Consider the following 19,668-nt stretch of genomic DNA (forward strand, 5'->3'; position numbering starts at 1 on the left):
TTGCTCTCTAAATAGCTCTACGCAGGCGTGCAACGCCTCCAAGATAGGCGCCACACTATGCAGTGCAACGCCTAGCTCTAAGGCGTTGCACGCCTGGGTAGAGCTATCCAGAGAGATATGTTGAACGAAAAGTTTGGCTACCACTTGGTTGCCTTGGCACTTGTTGGCTACCACTTGGTTGGCTTGGCACTTGTTGGCTACCACTTGGTTGGCTACCTTGTGTAGCTCCTTGTTGGCTTGTGCTTGCATCATTTTTCTTGGACCTTTTTCTTGGTTTGGTACATTTTCTTTTGTTGTGTCCATGACCTTTGCGTTCCCCACAATGGGAGCTCTCACGAGGCTCTTGGAATTGGTCGTTGCCCAATTCGCGTCTGCCAGCATGGCCCCATCTATCCATGTCGCCTCTAAGACGCTTTGTCTTACGTCTACCCCGTGTAACAATCTTCAACTCCGGATCTGGCCATAGTTGAACTCCATGGTACTCCGGCCATTGTGATTGGTCAAGGTATGGGTGAAAGCGGGGAGCCCATGTTTTCTTGACCGTCATGATTGAGAACTCTGACTCCCTCATGGTGAGGGGGTGATGGACGTCCACATTCCTAACGCGACCGGCGGTATACAAGTGTGAGCATGGGAGATGAAGCAACAATGGCCTCCCGCAAGAGTAATCACACCGTGTTAACGAGACCTTGAAAGCCCGACCTCCATGTTAGCGGCCATCGTTTGTGGTTCCTCCTGGATCTTTCACTTCGTACTTCCACTCTTCATTGTCATATAGTATAGCTTCTTGTGAGTCCGTCTTCCGTGATTGAAATTCCAACCATTCATCAACCTTGGGTGGGAACTTGTACTTGTACTTGCGCTTGTTCTCACCCGCTATCTGTGCATCTATTTCCACCAAGCACTTTAGAAAGTACACATTCATCTTGTCAAATGTGTATTGAACTATTGCCGTCATGGGTAATCCACATGCACCTTTGAGCACCCTATTAAAGCATTCGGCCATATTGCTTGTCATTTGACCGTATCTCCGGCCATCTTCATCAAAAGCACGTGCCCACTTGTTCCGGTATTCAATGTGCCTATTGAGAAAGTCTTGACCCCCAGGAACAAGTTTTTTGTGTGGAGCAATTTGTTGAACAAAGTGGTGAGCCGCTTGTCGGAGAAAGCGAGAAAAAAATCTTGAAGATCATCAGCCAACTCCTTAAGGCCACATGCCCTATAGAAGTTCGAACAAAAGTGCCTCATGCACCATCGATGGAGCAACAGAGCATGCCCAAGAATGTCAATCTCCACCGTGTTAAGAATTCCTTGATGTCGATCCGATATGATACAAATTTCCCTCTGAGCGGGTAACACCTTCGTCCTCAAAAGACGCAAAACCACTCCCAATTATCATTGTTCTCCACCTCAACCAAAGCAAATGCCAATAGCAACACCTGGTTATTTGCATCACTTGCTATCGCAACCAACAAGGTGCCCTTGTATTGTTCGGTCAAGAACATGCCATCAATGGCGATGACCGGCCTACAGTGTTCGAAAGCCCTCGCGCATTGCTCGAACACCCAAAATGCACGGCCAAATACTCGGACTATCCTTCTGTCATGAACCGTTGTTTTTCCCCTTGAGGCTCGACCACATAATCCATGCCCGGGTTTGTGGCGGCCATGGCTAATAACAACCTGGGGATTCGGTTGTATGCTTCCTCCCAACTACCATACAACATCTTAAATGCGGCTTGCTTCGCCTTCCATGCCTTGCCGCATTTCACCTTGTAATGAAAGATGGCTTTCACAAGGTCAATGACATGTTGGATGCTCATTGTTGGAAGTGTGGATATTGAGTTGGAGAGCCGGTAAGCGATGAATTTGGACGTGAGTTGTCTGTGGTCTTGGGACACAACCTTGCCATCCACCCTTTTTCCTCGGCACGTGTGAGTTGGCACACAACTCACTACGTGCCAAGTGGGACCTCCTTTCCATGGTCTTGCATGCATAATCCACGGACATTTTCATCTTCACATGCACATGCAACCGTGTAGCACACGTTGACGTCCGAGTTCACCACCTTGTGTGGACGATAATGCGTAACCGAGTAGTTATCGAGCCACATCTTTAATTCCAAGAAGGTTTTGAACTTAGACCCTTTAGCAATCCCATTCTTGTCGTCATCCAAATCACAGTGAAATCTTGGCCTAAACCCAAGAGATATACCTTGGCCACCATCTACCACGGCTTCATCCGTGAGACTAACATCCTTGAACAATGTAGTCCGATGATCCCGACCGAATACCTTCTCGAAAGCTTTGGCCTCCTTCACCGTGAACCCCTCCTCATCAACTTGTTCATCGGGACCTTCGTCATCTGAATCCGATGCATAGCCACGGGAATAAGGGATGGAATGGTCCATTGTCTCTTGCAAATGATATTTGTCAAGATCACTCACATTGTTGTCATGGAGATCAACTTCATTGTCATCGTCCGCATACTCATCATTCTCCTCTTGCAAAGCTTCATATTGGTTGTTTGGAAACGGGCTCAATGTTGGCCTCACTTCTTGGGTCAAAAGAGGTTCAATAATTTCATCTCGGTTCAAGGGTGGGGGACTACTAGCAATCAAAGGGGAGGGGTTCCGGTTCAAGTCCAAATGCAAACTTGAATCAACCTTCTTTGTTGCAAATAACTCAAGAGCCTTGTCTAGTGATTCGGCCACCGTCTCCTTGTATGCAACCCAACGTTGCTCTGAGTTGAGACGCATTGTCTTTCAATGGATGTGCATTCCAAAACCAACATTATGCCTTCTCTCCAACTCAACGATACCACTAGGGTCCATCCAATTCAAATCTTTCCTCACTTGTTCCAAAAGCTCCGCATAATTAGGACTATTATCAAACACCATGTCAAGCTCATCCGGGGCCGGTTCAATATTGCCTTTCAAGAAGGCGTCTTTGTCCCCATGATGAACAAACACACAACGTAACATTTCTTCCATGAGTACTAATCCAATGATTAACACGGAATACAAACCCTAACATATATATGAAACAACAACCCTAACCCTATCACCAACATAAGAACACCCATAAGAATAACCCTAACATACTAACAAGCCTAATCATAGGAAATTGGCAAACAAACATCTCACATCTCCATGCAAATCTCTAGATCCATACAAAACTAGGGTTTCCCCAAACTAGCAAGAAATGAGCAATTTGTTAACATTACTTGGATCAAAACAAGGGGATTGGAGAAGATTACCTTGAGGGAGGGTTTGACTTCGAAATCCAGGGACAAAATCTTTAAATTTGGAATATTTGGGAAAGGATTTGAGAGGGGGGGAGGGGGCAAATCTTGGGTGGGATGCTTTGGGGGGTTGCGGTGTGTGTGGGGGAAGTTGGGGAGGGGGGTCAGCCAACTAGTAACAGACAGTGCAACGCGTAAGGGCTAGGCACTACACATTACATGTGTGGTGCCTAGCTCTGAGGCGCTGCACTGCTGGGTGCGGGTCCAGGGGCTGCCATGCTAAACAGAAATGCAACACCCCAGAGCTAGACGCTGCACCGTAGGTTATGACGCCTGCGTGTCGGGCGCCACTTAAAAAGGTCGGTCGTGTGAAATAATTTTAGGACAGTTCATTTTATGAATTGACTGTGTTCACAGGCCAAAATTATCAAATTTGCCCCATGCATGCGATGCGTCCTCAGATGCATGCGTGCGTGGCTCATCCAGTCCAGGTGCCCCGAAAAGTGACCGGCGTGGCATCCTCGAGTGCTATTTGTGTGCTGCGGTCACCTGCTTCCTTGGGTCGTCTTCATGCGTGGGATCATGCACGCAACCTTTTTTCCCTCTTGATTGAGAACGCAACTTGACATCAAGTCCTACAGTATAGTTCTTATCTAGCTCTAGCGTAATTAATCACCAGAAGTGTACTTGCAGACGGCCCAGTCCTGCACTTCGACTGTTTGGCATGTGCGTACTACAAGTATACACGATGTCCATTAATCACAGGACCACGAGTAGATAGATACTGCTTGACTTGTGCACCACCGGCTGCAGCTAGCGCCAAAATAACTCCGTTCTCTTGTTCATTGTATGTGCCGGCACAGTGATCTATTCTGCTGGTAGTGTCTGTCGGCAGGGTTCGATTCGGGACTGGAGGGGTCGGCCGGCGTACGATCGCCCCTCTGTTAACGCCGCCTACAATTTAGTTACTGTTAGTGTTGGGTACTCCTGTCTAGTATAGTGTCGATGCAACATTCTTTCATAATGGCCTCACTCGCTGATCAATCAAACTTGTTGGTCACCGTCCATGCTTCAGATCGAACCCACACAAACTTATATACTCCTATAGCAGAAGCTGGATTGACTTACCTATCCTATCAAGTAGTGTATCAGCTATGGTGTTGTGCTGGCCACCTGATTCGAGGAGACTTCCTTCTCCATGCATTGATCGAGCTTAAGCTCAGCTTTCACGGGCCATCTCTTCTCAACACATGCAAGATCGGGGGGTACACCTCATAATATTGCTGACCCCCCGCGTGCAGGATCATGTACGCGACGCCAACAGCATGATACTACTGTACTACCCAAGTGGCCCCCAGGGAGCAAAGAGCAAGGCGAGAAATCATGGCGACCCAGCCGGCCGGCCATGGCCTCCCAGGGCCGTGAGTGATCGACCGGCGGCCAGACGAGCCATCATCACCGGCCAAATGCAGCAACAGCAACCATCCTCACCGGTTCTTCCAGATAAAAAACAACGAAAGAAAAATGATCCCCGGCCAGCCTCTGACCATATCAGGCGCCGGCGCCGGACCTGAATCATGGATGCAGAGCCCCCAGCCCCAGCGCCCACCGGCGACCGACGAGTACGATCAGATTCTTCGGTATCCCCACCACACCCCACACACAAGCTCCGAGATCGAGATGAACTAAAATAAGATATCACCAGGCACCACCGGTCCGTGCCCCCACCAGCTGCCTGCCTATCTCGTCGGCGCCCATGCATGCCAATCCATGCAGGCCTACCCGAGCCCGCCAGCCGTAGCTAGCACTAGGCCTCACAGAACAGGCGACCGGGCCATATTTATGCATGTAAAGCCTACAACTTTAAGTGCGCTGCTGCTGCTGCATGCGCAGCGGCAGCGGCAGCGGGCTCTCCAGTCTTGACCTCAACAGGCTGGTCTTGCATGGCGCATTGTTGACAAGTTCTTCTTAACATTAAACCAGGTGCAGCTAGGTGCCAGGTTTACACCCCCAGACCATTGTTAGGTTTCTCTCACAAGTCACAACAACAACAAAAACTGTATATTATAGTTCTAGGTTACTCCACCTAGCGAAAAACTTGGGTGGAGGAGTACCAATCAGAAATGGAGATGTCCTGTTATGGAAGAAGCTTGATCTTTCAAAATGGAGATGCCCTTGAATGAAGTTCACAAAACTCCTGTTTGAAGCTCTTGATGGTTCGTCGTGACCTTCCCACCCCAAGACGTTAGATCTACACTCCTGTCTCCTGGGCTAAATGGGATGCGCACTGTATCCTGGGTCCTGATATCCATACAGGCCACCTGCACACAAATAATAATACGGCTAATCATTCAACTGAGTAGAGGGGTGCAGCAACATGAAATCTTAGAGTGGGGTTCCTGAGCAAGACATTTATACATATTTGCAATGGGTGGAAATTTCTCTGACTGGTAAAAAAGTGCTATCTATAGACAAAAGCAACTTGACAGCCAAAACAATAGCCAACAGGTAGTATTGATGTGTCTCAACATATATTGAGATATACTGCTCCAGTACTTGTCCAAACTATCTACATTAACTTATAAATTTTCCTGGAAAAGATTTGCAACTGGGAAATTTCTGTTTTCCGCACCGGGCTACAAATAGTCAGAGATTCGCACATGACAACCAATAATGGGCTGGCCCATTTTTCTTCTATATACATATTTGAAATGGGTGGAAATTTCTCTGACTGGTAAAAAAGTGTTGTCTATAGACAAAAGCAACTTGACAGCCAAAACAATAGCCAACAGGTAGTATTGATGTGTCTCAACATATATTGAGATCTACTGCTCCAGTACTTGTCCAAACTATCTACATTAACTTATAAATTTATCCTGGAAAAGATTTTTCTGTAAACACTACATTATATATACTGCTTGCAACATATAGCACAAACCATCCACACTGTTCCCTTTTCTTGGAAAAAAACCTTTTTACTCTTTGCATTTTTTTTGAGAAACAAAACTACTACTCTTTGCAGAAATCTGCCAATCCTGTACTTCTCAAAACTACATTAACTTACCAATTTATCCAAGGAAGAATTCTCTATGAACACTATAATTTACAAATGTACTCAAGACATATAACACAAACCAACAAACTATTCCCTGCCCTACTGGAAAACAAAGCTACTCTTTGCAATATATTAGCTTGGAGCATACTCTACACTTAATTTCTGATTTCTGGGATGTATAATAGATCGAAGCATACTTCACACAAAGAATTAAACAATTTTACTTAGGACAACTAGACCAATAGAAGCATACTTCATCCAGACAAATAAACCATTTTACTTATGACAATTAAACCAACAGAAGCATACTTCATACTTCATACTTCATACATACAGTTAAACAGTTTTACTTATGACCAGTAAACCAACAGAAGCATACTTCATACTTCATGCATACAATTAAACAGTTTTACTTATGACAGTTAAACCAACAGAAGCACACTTCATACATACTATTAAACAGTTTTACTTATGACAATTAAACCAACACAAGCATACTTCATACTTCATGCATACAATTAAAAAGTTTTACTTATGACAAATAAACCAACAGAAGCATACTTCATACATACAATATAACAGTTTTACTTATGATAATTAAACCACCATAAGACAATACCACTTAATTAGCAGGCAGTGCTAATGGATAGATATATGTAGCAAAAAATGGTTAATGTGGAGAGGGATCTGATATATGTACTCCAGTATATCTAAATTAAGCCACGCCGCTGTAAGTGCGCATAATAATGAAAAAAAGGGCAAAGAAAAATCACTAACCCTAAAAGTGGAACCCGTATATGCAATGAACTTTGAAAAACTGTTGTTATTTTAAAGAGGTCTAAAAAAATCAAAGCAAATCATAGATGTGCATGCACCTGCGAAGTTTATACAAAGAAGTGAAATCATTTATGAAACCTTGTTCCACTAAAAATCGATGTGAATGACAATGACATTGTCTATTAATGAAATAAAGTTTGATTCTTAGCTTTATTGTAAGTATACATATTTACATATGTTATGAGTAAACATCTCATTAAATTATATCGAGAAGAAAAAAATTTGGGTGAAATCTAGAGGGGGTAAAGACCACTTAGTGCATACATATAAGGCTTTGGACTTAGCATCTATATTTGATCATTCGCACTTGTTAACTAATTTCTATCAACTTAACCTACACTCTAACTCCCAGTGGCTCAAAGAGGCCAACAAGGGTTCACACCCACATATGTGGCAACTCACATACATTATTTTCCTTCAATCGTGTAAAAAGGTTAACCCAAAACTGCTGTAATGGGTGAGGACAATGTTACTATGTGCAAGTGTGACTCATGGTATGCTTTGAATTATTATGATACTAATTAAAGAAAAGTGCATTATGTCATCAACAACATAGAGAGGCAGGCCCACTTCTAAAGGTGAGCCGCGTGTTTCACGTCTAACTAAACGGAAAAAATCCGCAGTGTGTGCAACTCCGACAGCCTCTAAGGTGGACCCTACTAATTTTTTTTAAAAAGGAAGGTGTGCCACATTTACTCCGTAACCGTTCTTGTCCTGGCCTTTCTTCTATCTTCCTCTTGTTTCCATGGTGGAACAATTTCATTTCTTTAGTTGTTGGAGGCATCCTCTAAGAGCATCTGTGGTGTGTGGTTCTTGTTGATTCTAAACACTCCCCCTCTTCTCAGTGGCAGCCTCCATAAATGGCATGCTCCAACCCCTAATTCAAGAACATTAACATCACCACTTAGCTTGGAGGCAGCCCCTGAGGAAGCGACCCCAACCGTCAAGTCTAGATTAAGTTACCCGAGAAGGTTGGAGATGTACATTGTTTTACCATTTGGTAGGGTTCATCTAAGAGGCTGTGTGTGTTTTCACAAATCTTAGAGGCAATAAGTGGGGCTAGCATAGAGTCAATTCTCACCTAGTGGGTATTACGCCGAACCCTTGGACCTTGTGGTGTGACTCCACCCAAGGAGGGGTTGTCGCTCGAGAGAGGAACAGAAGATGTATCGAGAGGGGGTGCCAATTGATTATTTATTAATTGTTTGATCTGACTAGGAGGTAGGCATTATAAAGCTTGTACAAAAGATTTGAGGCCTAAGGATAGGATCCAAACAAAGTTGGAAAGGACTAGCAAACTTGGAAACAATCTCTATAAATAAGATTCTACCAAACTAAAAATGCATATTGATTTCCTAATATGATCTATTGCTGGTAGCACCAGCTAAGACACCACGTGACATTTCTCCCCTCCTTGAGCCATCTCGACCACGGATCAAGAAGATTGATACGGCTTCTAGACATCAGCCATTGGCGGTTGCATTGTTTCCATCGAGGAACGAATCAACCTTCATGGTATACAACTTTTGCAATGGTGACCAGGAGAAAAGCGGTCTTCATAATTGAAATACAAGCCTTGGGCTTGACATGCTACCATCTCCACCTGAGACGGTGTACGGTGTTGGCGCCTAGCTCAAGCGACCACCACTCCTCCAGGTGGTAGGAAATTTGGAGCAGGGAGGATGTCATGGCCTTGAAGCGAAGCATTAGATGCTCTCTTGGCTGGGTTTGAAGCTTGTAGTGCCCAATTTGCATGACGTTCATAAATGCATGCCCAACCTATCACCTCCATGAGAGAAGTCAGACACCACACCTGCACATCAAGTGTGAGAGTCTCTTGGATATTAGTGGTGTAAATCATCACCTGTTGGTCGGCTCGTAGCCATGGGGCACAACCAAGTAGGGCATCGAATTGCATGTTTAAGTCTGCCACCATGCTCATGCACTTGAGGGAGACGAGCTCATTGAGAGCGTTGATGCTGGATGGTGGACAAAATTGGGTGTTAACCAACTCGGTCGACGAATGCCATAACGGAGGGCCATAGTCATCCTTGTACTAGCCATACCACATCGCTCACCAGATGGAAGGAGGCAATGCCCACCTTCTTAGCTTCCGATGTATGTTGTGCGACGAAGAAGAGAGAGCGGCATGTTAGCCAGGACAACCGGTCGACCTCGCCATCGTAGGTGGGAATTCCATCTTGAAGTGACATAGTGGTATGCCTTTTGCGTGTTGTTGGAGAATAGCAGTCAGGCGGTGGATGGCTAATGTCATCTTTGCCAATGGTACAACCACTCGGAGGATGTTCCCCTTCTCCATTCTGAGGGTTGCCAAGTTGTATCTTCATGTCTGTTGATCGATGTCGTGCATGGTCCCAGAGAGGTTGTCCACTTTGGCATCTTTCTGGCAATCTATTCGACGACAAGTTTCTGCTAGTCGTTTGCGGAATCTTGGACCTTGTGATGCGACTCCAACCATAGAGGGGTTGTCACACGAATGAGGCAAGGGAAGAAGTGTCGAGGGGGAGAGTAATTGATTCTTTCTGCCTTATCTGACTAGGAGGTGGGCACTATAAAGCAAGTATACAATACTTGAGTCCTGAGGGTAGGGTCCTAACAAACTTGGAAACACTCTCTAATGATAAGCTCCTACCAAACTTAAAGATACATATTGATTTGCTGGCGGTTGCACCAGTTAAACCCTCATATGACAACAATGATGCATCTAAACATTATGGGTGCCCTAAGGCTAATGGCGACGCAAAGCTTAGAGGCGGCGATGATGAAATTTGAATGTATGGAGGCAACCTATAAGAGTTTAGAGATAGCCTTAGAGGCTGAAAAATTATTACAATATGGATGCTCTTAGCATGGACCATCTTGCTACCCCTAAGCTTAGGGCAAAAAGGCTATAGTGTGTAGTTCGACTAGCCTCAAATGTGAACTCCAACATAATATAAAATAATCTCTTTTATCAGTGAACCTTACTGTTAGTTTCTATGTGTAGACGCACGCATAAGGCCACCGAGTTACTTTTGTCAAAGAAAATTGTTAGAGGGCCCCTCTTAGACCGGAGAAGATGCCAAGCGATTTTGGTTGTAGACAAACATCTACGGTGTATAGTATCCGTCTCCATAATCTTAGATGCAACTTTAGAGGCAGCACACAACAATGTGGGCGCTTACAAGGCCACAAGCACATGCGACTATGCAAGACTTAATGTTTTGGTACCATCTTCAACAGTTAGTGACCTAAAAAAGCTAATTGACAAGTCCATGATGACGCAGACACACATGCATATCAGCTCACTTACACTTTCATTGTGCTTTGTTAACCCGAAATTGCAACACAAGAATTATATGTAAGTGTAAAATGAGGTAAACAGGCAACCACTCCGTCCTGTAGGGTTTTTACGCCCATATACACATAGCCATGCGTGCTGATGCAAGTTTAACCCATAATAAACTACTCTCTCCGTCTCTCTTTTTTGCCACACTCTCTCCGTCTCTGATAGCAGTACCGTACAACTAACTCATGTGTTGTTCATGCATAAACTTGTTAAAGTTTGATACCACCTTTCACCTTCTAGTAGGAGAGAAAACAAAACAGCTAACAATACGCTCTAGTAGCAGTTGGCATGTACTCCAATGTTAACAATTTTACAGGATTTTTCACCAAGTCACTATATCATGACCATATGACCCTATATGATCAGAAAAAATATGTTTGTGTATCACACATAAAAAGCAGGAATATGACATAATAATTTGTTGAAAATCCAATGCTAAGACCAAGCAAATTCCTAACCTACTACTAGAGACTTTCTTAGGGCAACCTACTAGTGAATAGACGTGTCATAAACAGAATGAAAGAACGAGCCTCGTTCACAAGGCTCTGGCCTGCTTCAGCATGGGCTGAACAGGCCGGCAAAGCTTGTACCGAACACATACTACAGAAGATGGGCTGGGCTGGCATTCCTACTCTGGAGACTGACTGAGGCCGAGCTACTAGATTCGTGATGCAAGAGGAGAAACTGTCCTCGTTGGGGGAATATTAATCGAGCTTTAGCTTCTACTTTCACGGTGTGAGGTCACGCAAATTGGCGTCATATACTTTTCAGGAAGAACTTTTGAGGGAAAACAGTACTGCTCAACATGTTCAGTCTCACCAACTTTTTAGACCTAACTCTGTACAGGGTGAGAGAGAAAAGACTAGTGCAACACATTTTCTCCATTTGTCTTCTTTCTCCCAATACAGAGTCAGATCATTAATTTCGGTGAAATCCCGAGCAAGTTCAATAACATTGTTTTCCCACTTTTAGTTACTCCTTCCGTCCCATAATATAAAAGTGTTTTTGACACATATTGACACTTTTATATTATGTGTCAAAAACACTTTTACATTATGAGACAGAGGGAGTTGAAACAAAATTAGAGGTGATTCGCGCGATCTTACACGATAGGACCATCTACAATGCAAGATGTTTTACAGCAGCGGGGTCAGATAAGCCGGCAGCACGGGGGGCGGAGACGACAGAGAGGAGGTAGAATGCCGCGGAGCGGCAGGACACGTTGGCAGAGCTACCGGCGGCGCGGCCCGGCTGCTTGTATGAACTGCCCTTCTATTAATTGCAATGGCATGTTCATACAGGATAAATGCTCGATCTTTATCTACAGCCCAAGCCCTCTGTGCCAACAAAAATGGTTGGCCCATTCGGCCTGCTACTTAAAATGCCCCTGGCCCTCTCCAGGACCATGATCAACCTCCCCTACCATCCGACAGTTACGCTGCCCTGTTAAATTACAACTACTGCTACTGCTAATACTACGCCTACTTCTGCTGCTACTGTCACTACTACTACTACTACCCGGGTATTTACCTTGGTCAACATAGAAGAAGGATGGGGCCTCACAACCCTCATCCCAAGCCCCTTTGCTTGTCTGATGCTTGAGCTGGTGCAGCCTGTCAACCTCACCTTGATCAGCATACTGGGTTGAAGAGCTAGGGTTCAAGCTGGACATCTGCCGCGAATGCTCCTCAGGCATCACCACTGTGCTGACTGGGTGCATTTGATCCGAGCTTCCTGGGTTCTTTGCGCTGTCAGTATTATCGCTGCTTAAATTGCCGCTTGACCCTACATCAGAACTGCTGAACAGCGAAGAACCCTCGCTTGTACTTGTGGGCTCTAATACTGGATTTGATGAGCCATCAGATGTAACCAGCTTGTAGGTGTGGCCATTCATTACATGATCCCTGCATGACTGCGATTGCGTACCTTGGTGCCTGCTAGAATGACTCCGGCCTTCCAAACAAGTTGATGCTGGACCTGCTGTCTGCCTAGCTTTTCTTGTGTGTGATAGGCCTTGAGCAATAATCAATTTCCTTAAAGACCTTGGAGCCCGTGGTGAACACCTGATGTGTTTAATGTGACATAATTTAGGATAGAAAAATACATATCAGAAAGCGATACATGATATAACAGTGGTCTACTTACCTTGCATAAAGCAGCATATACGCACACTCCGACCGGACATTTTTCAGAGAAACAGGTTTCACCTGTACACAACGCTCAAGACTGTTTAGCAGAACCAAGATTGATTGACATGGGTACATGGATAATAATTCTTATGGTATGAATATATGTCGCTGGGCAAGACATTTTTTTGTTTAAACGAAAGCAAATCATCATCTACTCACTGTTTCCAACAAGAGAACTACTCCCTCTGTCCCATAATATAAGAGTGTTATTGACACTAGTGTCAAAAACACTCTTATATTATGGGACGGAGGGAGTACTCTTTTATACTATTCAAAACGAAATCCAGATATAAGCAACACATGAATCAGCTGACCTTTCAATATGCAAAAGGGTGCACTAAGCAGATGAGGTTACAGTACCTGGCTATCATCCATTTCGTACCATTTTCCCTGTGAGTCCTTGACATAACATATATAATGACCAGAAATGGATGAATTCATAACATCACGATGGACAACCACCGCATAGAGCCTGTACACAGGGGAACAGTCATCTGTTGTACTCATGTAGCTAGACAAATTCAAGTATTCCGGGAACCTGATGGCCTTGTTAATCTTGCCAAACATACCAGACTGTCAAAAGAAAAAAGGGTTCTAATTAACATAAACAGAGCAAAGAAAACTTGGTAAACAAGATCCAACGCCAACACAAAAAATATAGCAACCTAGCATAATTTGATGTGACAAATCGTTGGGTCCATGAAGATTTTGTGGTGAAAACAACCTAAGATTTTTAATCATACCTGATATCTTTTCAGTGCAATAGTCAGGATATTTGGTGCTTCTGATATTGTCAACTTCTTTTTGCCACGTTCATATGAGTTGCATCTGATGACATAAAATAAGTTAAGACGCAATAGTGTTCGAAGAAAAAACATGGTCAGCCCGTCAGGTACCATCTAGAAGATTAGGCCGGAGGAAAATGCACTCATTTATTGTCAACCTCAACTCTACTATAAACCGATCAAGTGATCACAGCTTTGTGTTATTAACATTTGCTAACTTGCGACTATATAACTGTCAATTAATCTAAAGTTTCATCGGGGATGCGAAGTGATAAATGCGAAGAATGTAATAAATATAGAAAGTCACATCATGAAGTGATCTGTACCAACCTGATACAATGGTATCTATTATCGCCATCTAAGACTTCTGTAGATGTAAATCGATGAAGTGCTTCTTCAAGAGTACTGATATCCCCATCTATTTCCACAGTAAGATCCAGCATACGTTCGCAATGTTCTGAACTGACCCCACACTTTGTGCATTTTATCTAGGAAAGAATATTGAACTCTTTAAAAAATGCAAGATGTTGTTACACTAGATATGCAACACTGGCACTCAGAAAATATAGAATTGGAAAGGTTGAGTACTATTTGTGAAGAAAAGTAGAAAACCTTAGATCGTAGATAGCCTCCGAACATTAGCTGAATCAGTGTCGTTTCTTCAGCTAACTTATGGGCACCATTTGCGTTGGCTTCCTTCATGCTAGCAGATTGCATAGTGTCAATTGCGTACCTGTTAAACTTATCATTAGGTGCAGTTCAATTGAAAAGTCTTATGGTGAGAATATATGGCTTGTAATAGGTTAAATGCTAATGCTAATACTGAATAACCACCTCTACAAACATCCACTAGCATAGCACTAATAATACCAACATCAGCACTAGTCCAAATATCAGAAAATGGTTTACCCTGTTATTACGACGGAAATTACAGTACTGTTTTTCAATTATTCAAAAATAACAATACATCTAGTTAAGTAGAAAATGGTTTACACACACGCGCGCGCGCGCGCGCGCATCCGATTTAGCATGAGTGCACGACAAATTTTTTGAGAGAAATAGTAGGCGTACTGTTATCAACATTATCCAAACAGAAAATAAGCCCATTATTGCTCATAACTTGATCCATCCATCACTATATACATGAATTTTTTGGATTCCACCATCTATCATTTCAGCTTCAAAGTTTACCATTTTATGTATACACAATATTTTTGGCCAGGCAGAGGTATAGAATTTTAACCCAAGAGAATGAGGAATCAAAAATCTCACCTGAGAAACTCATGAGCGTCTTCCTCTTTGCCCGGACCAAAGCTGCTTCCGATGTCAGACAAATGTGAGAGTATGCCGGTAGGTGATAATTGAGACTGTCCTCGCTTACCCTCCACAATTAGTTTTTGAAACTCGCACAAGAAGCACCATTCCTTTTGGGAACCTAGAAAATACAGTAGTAATATACTGTAACTCAAGGGAACGCGCTGAATAACATAAGAAAGAGTTTAGCATTAACTTACAGTGTTTTGAATGAAGCCCCTCGAGAAAGTATGCTGTAAGTGGCCGAGTAAAGGCCAAACACTGAAGCACGACATTTGCATAGCAACTGTAAACAGAAACAAAAGAAGGTTAGGAAAAAACAACAACATTGAAGCGCTAAACTCAGATTCAATAAATTGTTTACGCTATAAACCAAAGTGCCCTAATATGTTTAATTTTCAATAAGTTTTAGGCATGAGTTTGATTTATGAATCCCCAGATACTGCTACTGGAGTCTTGTCTCGTTAAAGGAAACAATTTTGAAAGCAACAGGTTATAACAATCTCAAAATGATAACTTATAGGATACACATAAATGTTCAGCACTCTTAGTTCCAAAACAGCTGTTATACAGTTTAGTTAATTGTTTACCTGTTCCCAAGGTTACAAAGACCAAAAGGACGCAATTCCACCTTGTCAAAGTTGTAGAGCTTGACGAAACGCTCATACGGAAAAAGTGCCTGACACATTTAGATAACCATTAGGTTCAGCATACAAAAGTATATGTTAGTAATTAAATGCGTCATCCAGTTTTACTTACCGATTCCGATGGGTTATGCCTCACAACTGTTGGAGCAGTTTGTTGCCTGACCAAACTCTTCGTCGTTGGCAGATTATCTGGCACCACAACTCTGATCTCAGCCTTTTCAGATGGATCACACGCCGCCGGAATCTGAGTGTGAGAGCCATTTTCACTAATGGAAGCGCCCTCGACTTTGCACGGTTTACCAAAAGTTGGAGAACTCGAACAGTCAGCAGATTCAGCATGTCCTGTAACCTGAGGAAATGTGAACTCTTTGTTATCTTGTTCAGAAGCCTCTGACGTATTGGACGCCTTCTCATGGGGCATCTCCTTGCTGTCAGCTGCTTGCTCGGCTCCAGTCACCACACTTTCTTCATCTGAGCTAGTGCGTCCAATTTTCTTCGTGGAAGAAGCTTCTATTGTGGTGTCTTCTCTAGCATCAGCACTTACTGGATGGCATTCATCTTTGTGGCCTTGTCTCCAGTGAGCTATCTGACATTTGACGGCGCTGCAACCAATAAAAGGGAAGTTATGGAAGTAACACTTTATGCAGTATGACAACTCTGAAGATGCATTTAAGGATAAATGTAGTCAAATACTTGGCGATAGTCGTCAAAATATAATTATCAAACATGGATAAAAGCAAAATTTAAGGATGCGCATAACTAATAGATGGGACAGTACCCACATACAGAAATAGACTATCACAAAACTAACTTGATACCAATGCTACATTTTATATGCATGTGCTCTGCTGGATAAAAATGTGGATAAAACACTTTTTTTACAAAATGTTGAACTCATAATTGCAATCAATCCCATAATTTAAAAACATTGATCAGTGCCAGCATTGACATAAAAGGCAGTATTAAGTTGCACTCACAGCATCTGGCTTTCAAGTAAACAGAGTAACTCGTCATCATTGTAAAAAATTGGTGAACTGTCAAACTGAACTACATAAATGGGGTCAATGATTTGAGCCCAATGTGAGCGCCCCACATGCTGGCCTCTATGCCATATTCTGAAAGCAGCACCCACTCTCAGAATAAACTGGGACTAACTAAGTTGATCATGTGAAAACTCTAGCTAGATGATGGAGGCAATGCAGGCGTCTTCCCTGAGCAAATAACAGGGGAAACACACTGTCTCCGTGTAACGCGCAGTGTGTGTAAGCCACTAGCCTATCATGACAAACTCTCCACATAACGGGCAGTGTGTGTAAGCCACTAGCCTATCATGCTCTAGGCAGCAAGCAAATAACTGGGAACGCTGGCTTTTCACGAAGGGCATCAGTGGTGACAGGGTGCCCCGAAAGACCAGCCAAAACGGATTCTTTTTTGTGCCAGTCAACATACGCATTGTCGCAGCATAAGAGCAAGGATAATAACAGCGTCGACAGCCGGCTGTAAGCCTGTGCCATATCATCAAAGAGCCAGCTTAAAGCCGAGCCATATAATAGGCTAGCTATACACCGGCTGTTAAGTGGGCTTCATTAAAGCTTTGAATTATTAGTTCTTTAAGCTGGGTATAAACACGATTGGGTGGAATCTCCTAGCGTCGGCCTAGCGCCAGCGGTGTGAGCTGCAAGCCGGCTGCTCTGCTCGTACTGCGTGCTATAGCCGGGCGACTGCAGGAGAGCCCGCTCCATTCTCTTTCCTGCTTTCTCTCTCTGCCACGTAGGATTTGGATGAGCTGGCAAATGCTATAGCCTGCTGAGTAAGCCTTACTATACATGCTCTAATCGGACATGAATTGCATATGCTAGTAGTAAATAAATAAAACATATAAATAAATAAATAAAAGTGGGACTGGAGTGCCGTTACCAATACTTGACGCCCTTGCAGCGCTTGCACCTGAACGTGGTCGGCGTCCGGCACACCGCACACGGTCCCTTCTTCCCCGCCGCTGCCGCTAGCGTAGGCTCCGTCGTCGCCTCCTGTTCGAGCCGCGGCGCGGCCACATGTACGTCCCGCGGCCAGGCCACCTCCGGCGCCGCCACCTGATCGACCAGCGGCCAGGCCACTTGCGTCGCCGCCACCTGCTCGACCGGCGGCCAGGCCACCTGCGGCGCCGCCACCTTCACGGCCGGAGGCCAGGCCACCGGCAGCGCCGCCACCTTCTCGGCCGGCGGCCAGTCCACCGGCGTTGCCGCCACCTTCTCGACCGGCGGCCAGGCCACCGGCGTTGCCGCCACCTCCTCGACCGCCGGCCAGGCCACCGGCGTTGCCGCCACCTCCTCGACCACCGGCCAGGCCACCGGCGTTGCCGCCATCTGTTCGACCGGCGGCCAGGCCACCGGCGTTGCCGCCACCTGCTCGACCGGCGGCCAGGCCACCGGCGGTGCCGCCACCTGCTCGACCGGTGGCCAGGCCACCTGCGGCGCCGTCCACTCGGTCGCGTCGGGCGCCGTCCACTCGGTCGCATCCGGCGCCGTACACTCAGTCGCGTCCGGCGCCGTCCAGTCAGGCGCGGCGTGGTGATCGTAGTAGTAGAACGCGTCGCGCTCCGCGAACTGGGCCTGATCCGCCGCGATCCAGGCCGTCCGCCGCACGTCCTCCTTCCTCGCGGCCGCGCGCCGCATCACCGCCACCAGCGCCACGACCACGATTGCCACCAGCGCGGCGAAGAACGACGCCATCGCTTCCTCCCCCGGCTCCGCCCGCGCGCACAGATCTCACGGCCGCCGCCCGAAGCACCCTCGCGCGCACTCGCTCGCTCGCACTGGACCCGAACGCAGGCAATGAAACAAGGCACCCGCACGCCGAATTGCTGCGCCTCGCCCGCAGGGATATAGGGCTGGGGCACGCGCTCGCCCGCTTTTGTCCCCGTCCGCGACCGGTAACGGCAGCCGCGGAAGGCTCCAGAATGCGGGCGGCGCGGGCGTCCGATTCCGCCGAAACGAGGCGAGCGCGCGGTGTGGGCTGCGGCTGCGCGGTGCGCGAATGGGAAACGTGAGGGCGGGGGCGCGGGGCGGGGCGGGGGTGTGGAGGCGCGGCCAGGCGCGCTCGCTAGTAACGGCTGTTTTTTTCACTCCTTTCCTTTTCTGTCCTCCCGGCGGCGGGTAAGCGCGAGGGGGGCTCGCGCGGCGGCGGCGGCGCGCGCCGGTCGCTTCTGGGCCGTCCGATGCGAGCGGGAGGCTCTCCCCAGCGCGTGCGGACAGGGATCGCGGGAAACTCCGGACGCGGTTGGTTGCGCTCTTTGCACTTTGCACCCCGGGCTAACGAGGAAATGCCTGGTTTTAACCGCGTTCAAAAGCTGTGAACACGTCGCATACATTTATTTATAATATTTTTATTTTGGCAAGGATTTATACGCTGTAATATCCGATCTGTTAAATCGTTCTCTCAGGTTTCGACAGGCCAGTATCCACACGTTATTTTCATCAAACCAAAAAGAACTGTTGGGTTTGAATCTGCCTGCCACGGGACTGTTCAGCAGTTTGCATCATCTTTTCTGATGTACTACGACCGTAGACCCAAAGCGCTTTCTGTTTCTATATTGGCATAATGACCCAGTTCACGTCAGTGCTGCGATGCATGAGGTCAACACAACACAGCGATGTCATCCCTCTTTTCGGCGTATAAAAAAATGCCGTATACTATCTTATTAGGACGTCAAGGGGCAAAATGTCATTTTCACCCAGGGGCCCACTTGGACGGGCTTTCCCTCTTGTGGAGATCGGAGAGCAACATGAGATGGTGAGGACGACTCTAGCCTGACTGACGTGGCTGGAAGTCAGGCGCGCGGACAAGTGTCCACACGGGCGTCAGGGAATTTTCGGAACAGCCGGCCGTGACCATCTCCAGAAACACACGCGACCATGACATGTGGCGCCCACACTATTGGTGGCCCACGTGTCACTGGGGCTGCTGGTTGTGGGGCTATTCGGTGGGTGGGGCTATTTGACGAAGCCACAGCCTGGTTCTCGCGCGGGTGTGACGGACGGAGGCGTCGTCAGCCGAGCGTTTGGATATCTGTCGTCGTTGACGCTTTTTGGATGAGGCGCGCCCGAAAGTCGTATTTCCATGCTGCCGTGTGATGGGCGCGGGTATATCTCGGCATTAATGTTTCTCCTGAAATAATATCGGGACGTATTAATTGCCAATAGTGCAATGCAGAGGCAAAAACAAATCTATGCCATTAAATTCTGCCAATC

General features: G+C 45.9%; 1 protein-coding gene across 3 annotated transcripts; it reads right to left on the reverse strand.

Annotated features, from left to right (window-relative positions):
- Positions 1 to 5,231: 5,231 nt before the first annotated feature.
- On the reverse strand, positions 5,232 to 18,754 carry LOC123104023 (ubiquitin carboxyl-terminal hydrolase 17). 3 transcript variants are annotated; one of them, XM_044525743.1, is made up of 12 exons: positions 17,336 to 18,750; positions 15,531 to 16,020; positions 15,362 to 15,450; positions 14,972 to 15,057; positions 14,730 to 14,892; positions 14,070 to 14,190; positions 13,788 to 13,945; positions 13,416 to 13,500; positions 13,033 to 13,245; positions 12,629 to 12,690; positions 12,014 to 12,546; positions 5,232 to 5,563 (listed from the first exon to the last, which is right to left on the reverse strand). In XM_044525743.1, exons 1-12 carry the CDS (start codon positions 18,148 to 18,150, stop codon positions 5,514 to 5,516), a joined length of 2,865 nt encoding a protein of 954 aa, XP_044381678.1. In that variant the 5' UTR covers positions 18,151 to 18,750; the 3' UTR covers positions 5,232 to 5,513. The 3 variants fall into 3 exon arrangements, with proteins under 3 accessions (XP_044381678.1, XP_044381677.1, XP_044381676.1); XM_044525742.1 differs by lacking the exon at positions 5,232 to 5,563 and having other exon boundaries at positions 11,739 to 12,325; positions 12,410 to 12,546; positions 17,336 to 18,754; XM_044525741.1 differs by lacking the exon at positions 5,232 to 5,563 and having other exon boundaries at positions 11,739 to 12,546; positions 17,336 to 18,751.
- Between the last annotated feature and the right edge of the window lie 914 nt (positions 18,755 to 19,668).

The sequence above is a fragment of the Triticum aestivum genome, chromosome 5A (genome assembly GCF_018294505.1).
Source record: "Triticum aestivum cultivar Chinese Spring chromosome 5A, IWGSC CS RefSeq v2.1, whole genome shotgun sequence".
Classification (NCBI taxonomy): Eukaryota; Viridiplantae; Streptophyta; class Magnoliopsida; order Poales; family Poaceae; genus Triticum; species Triticum aestivum.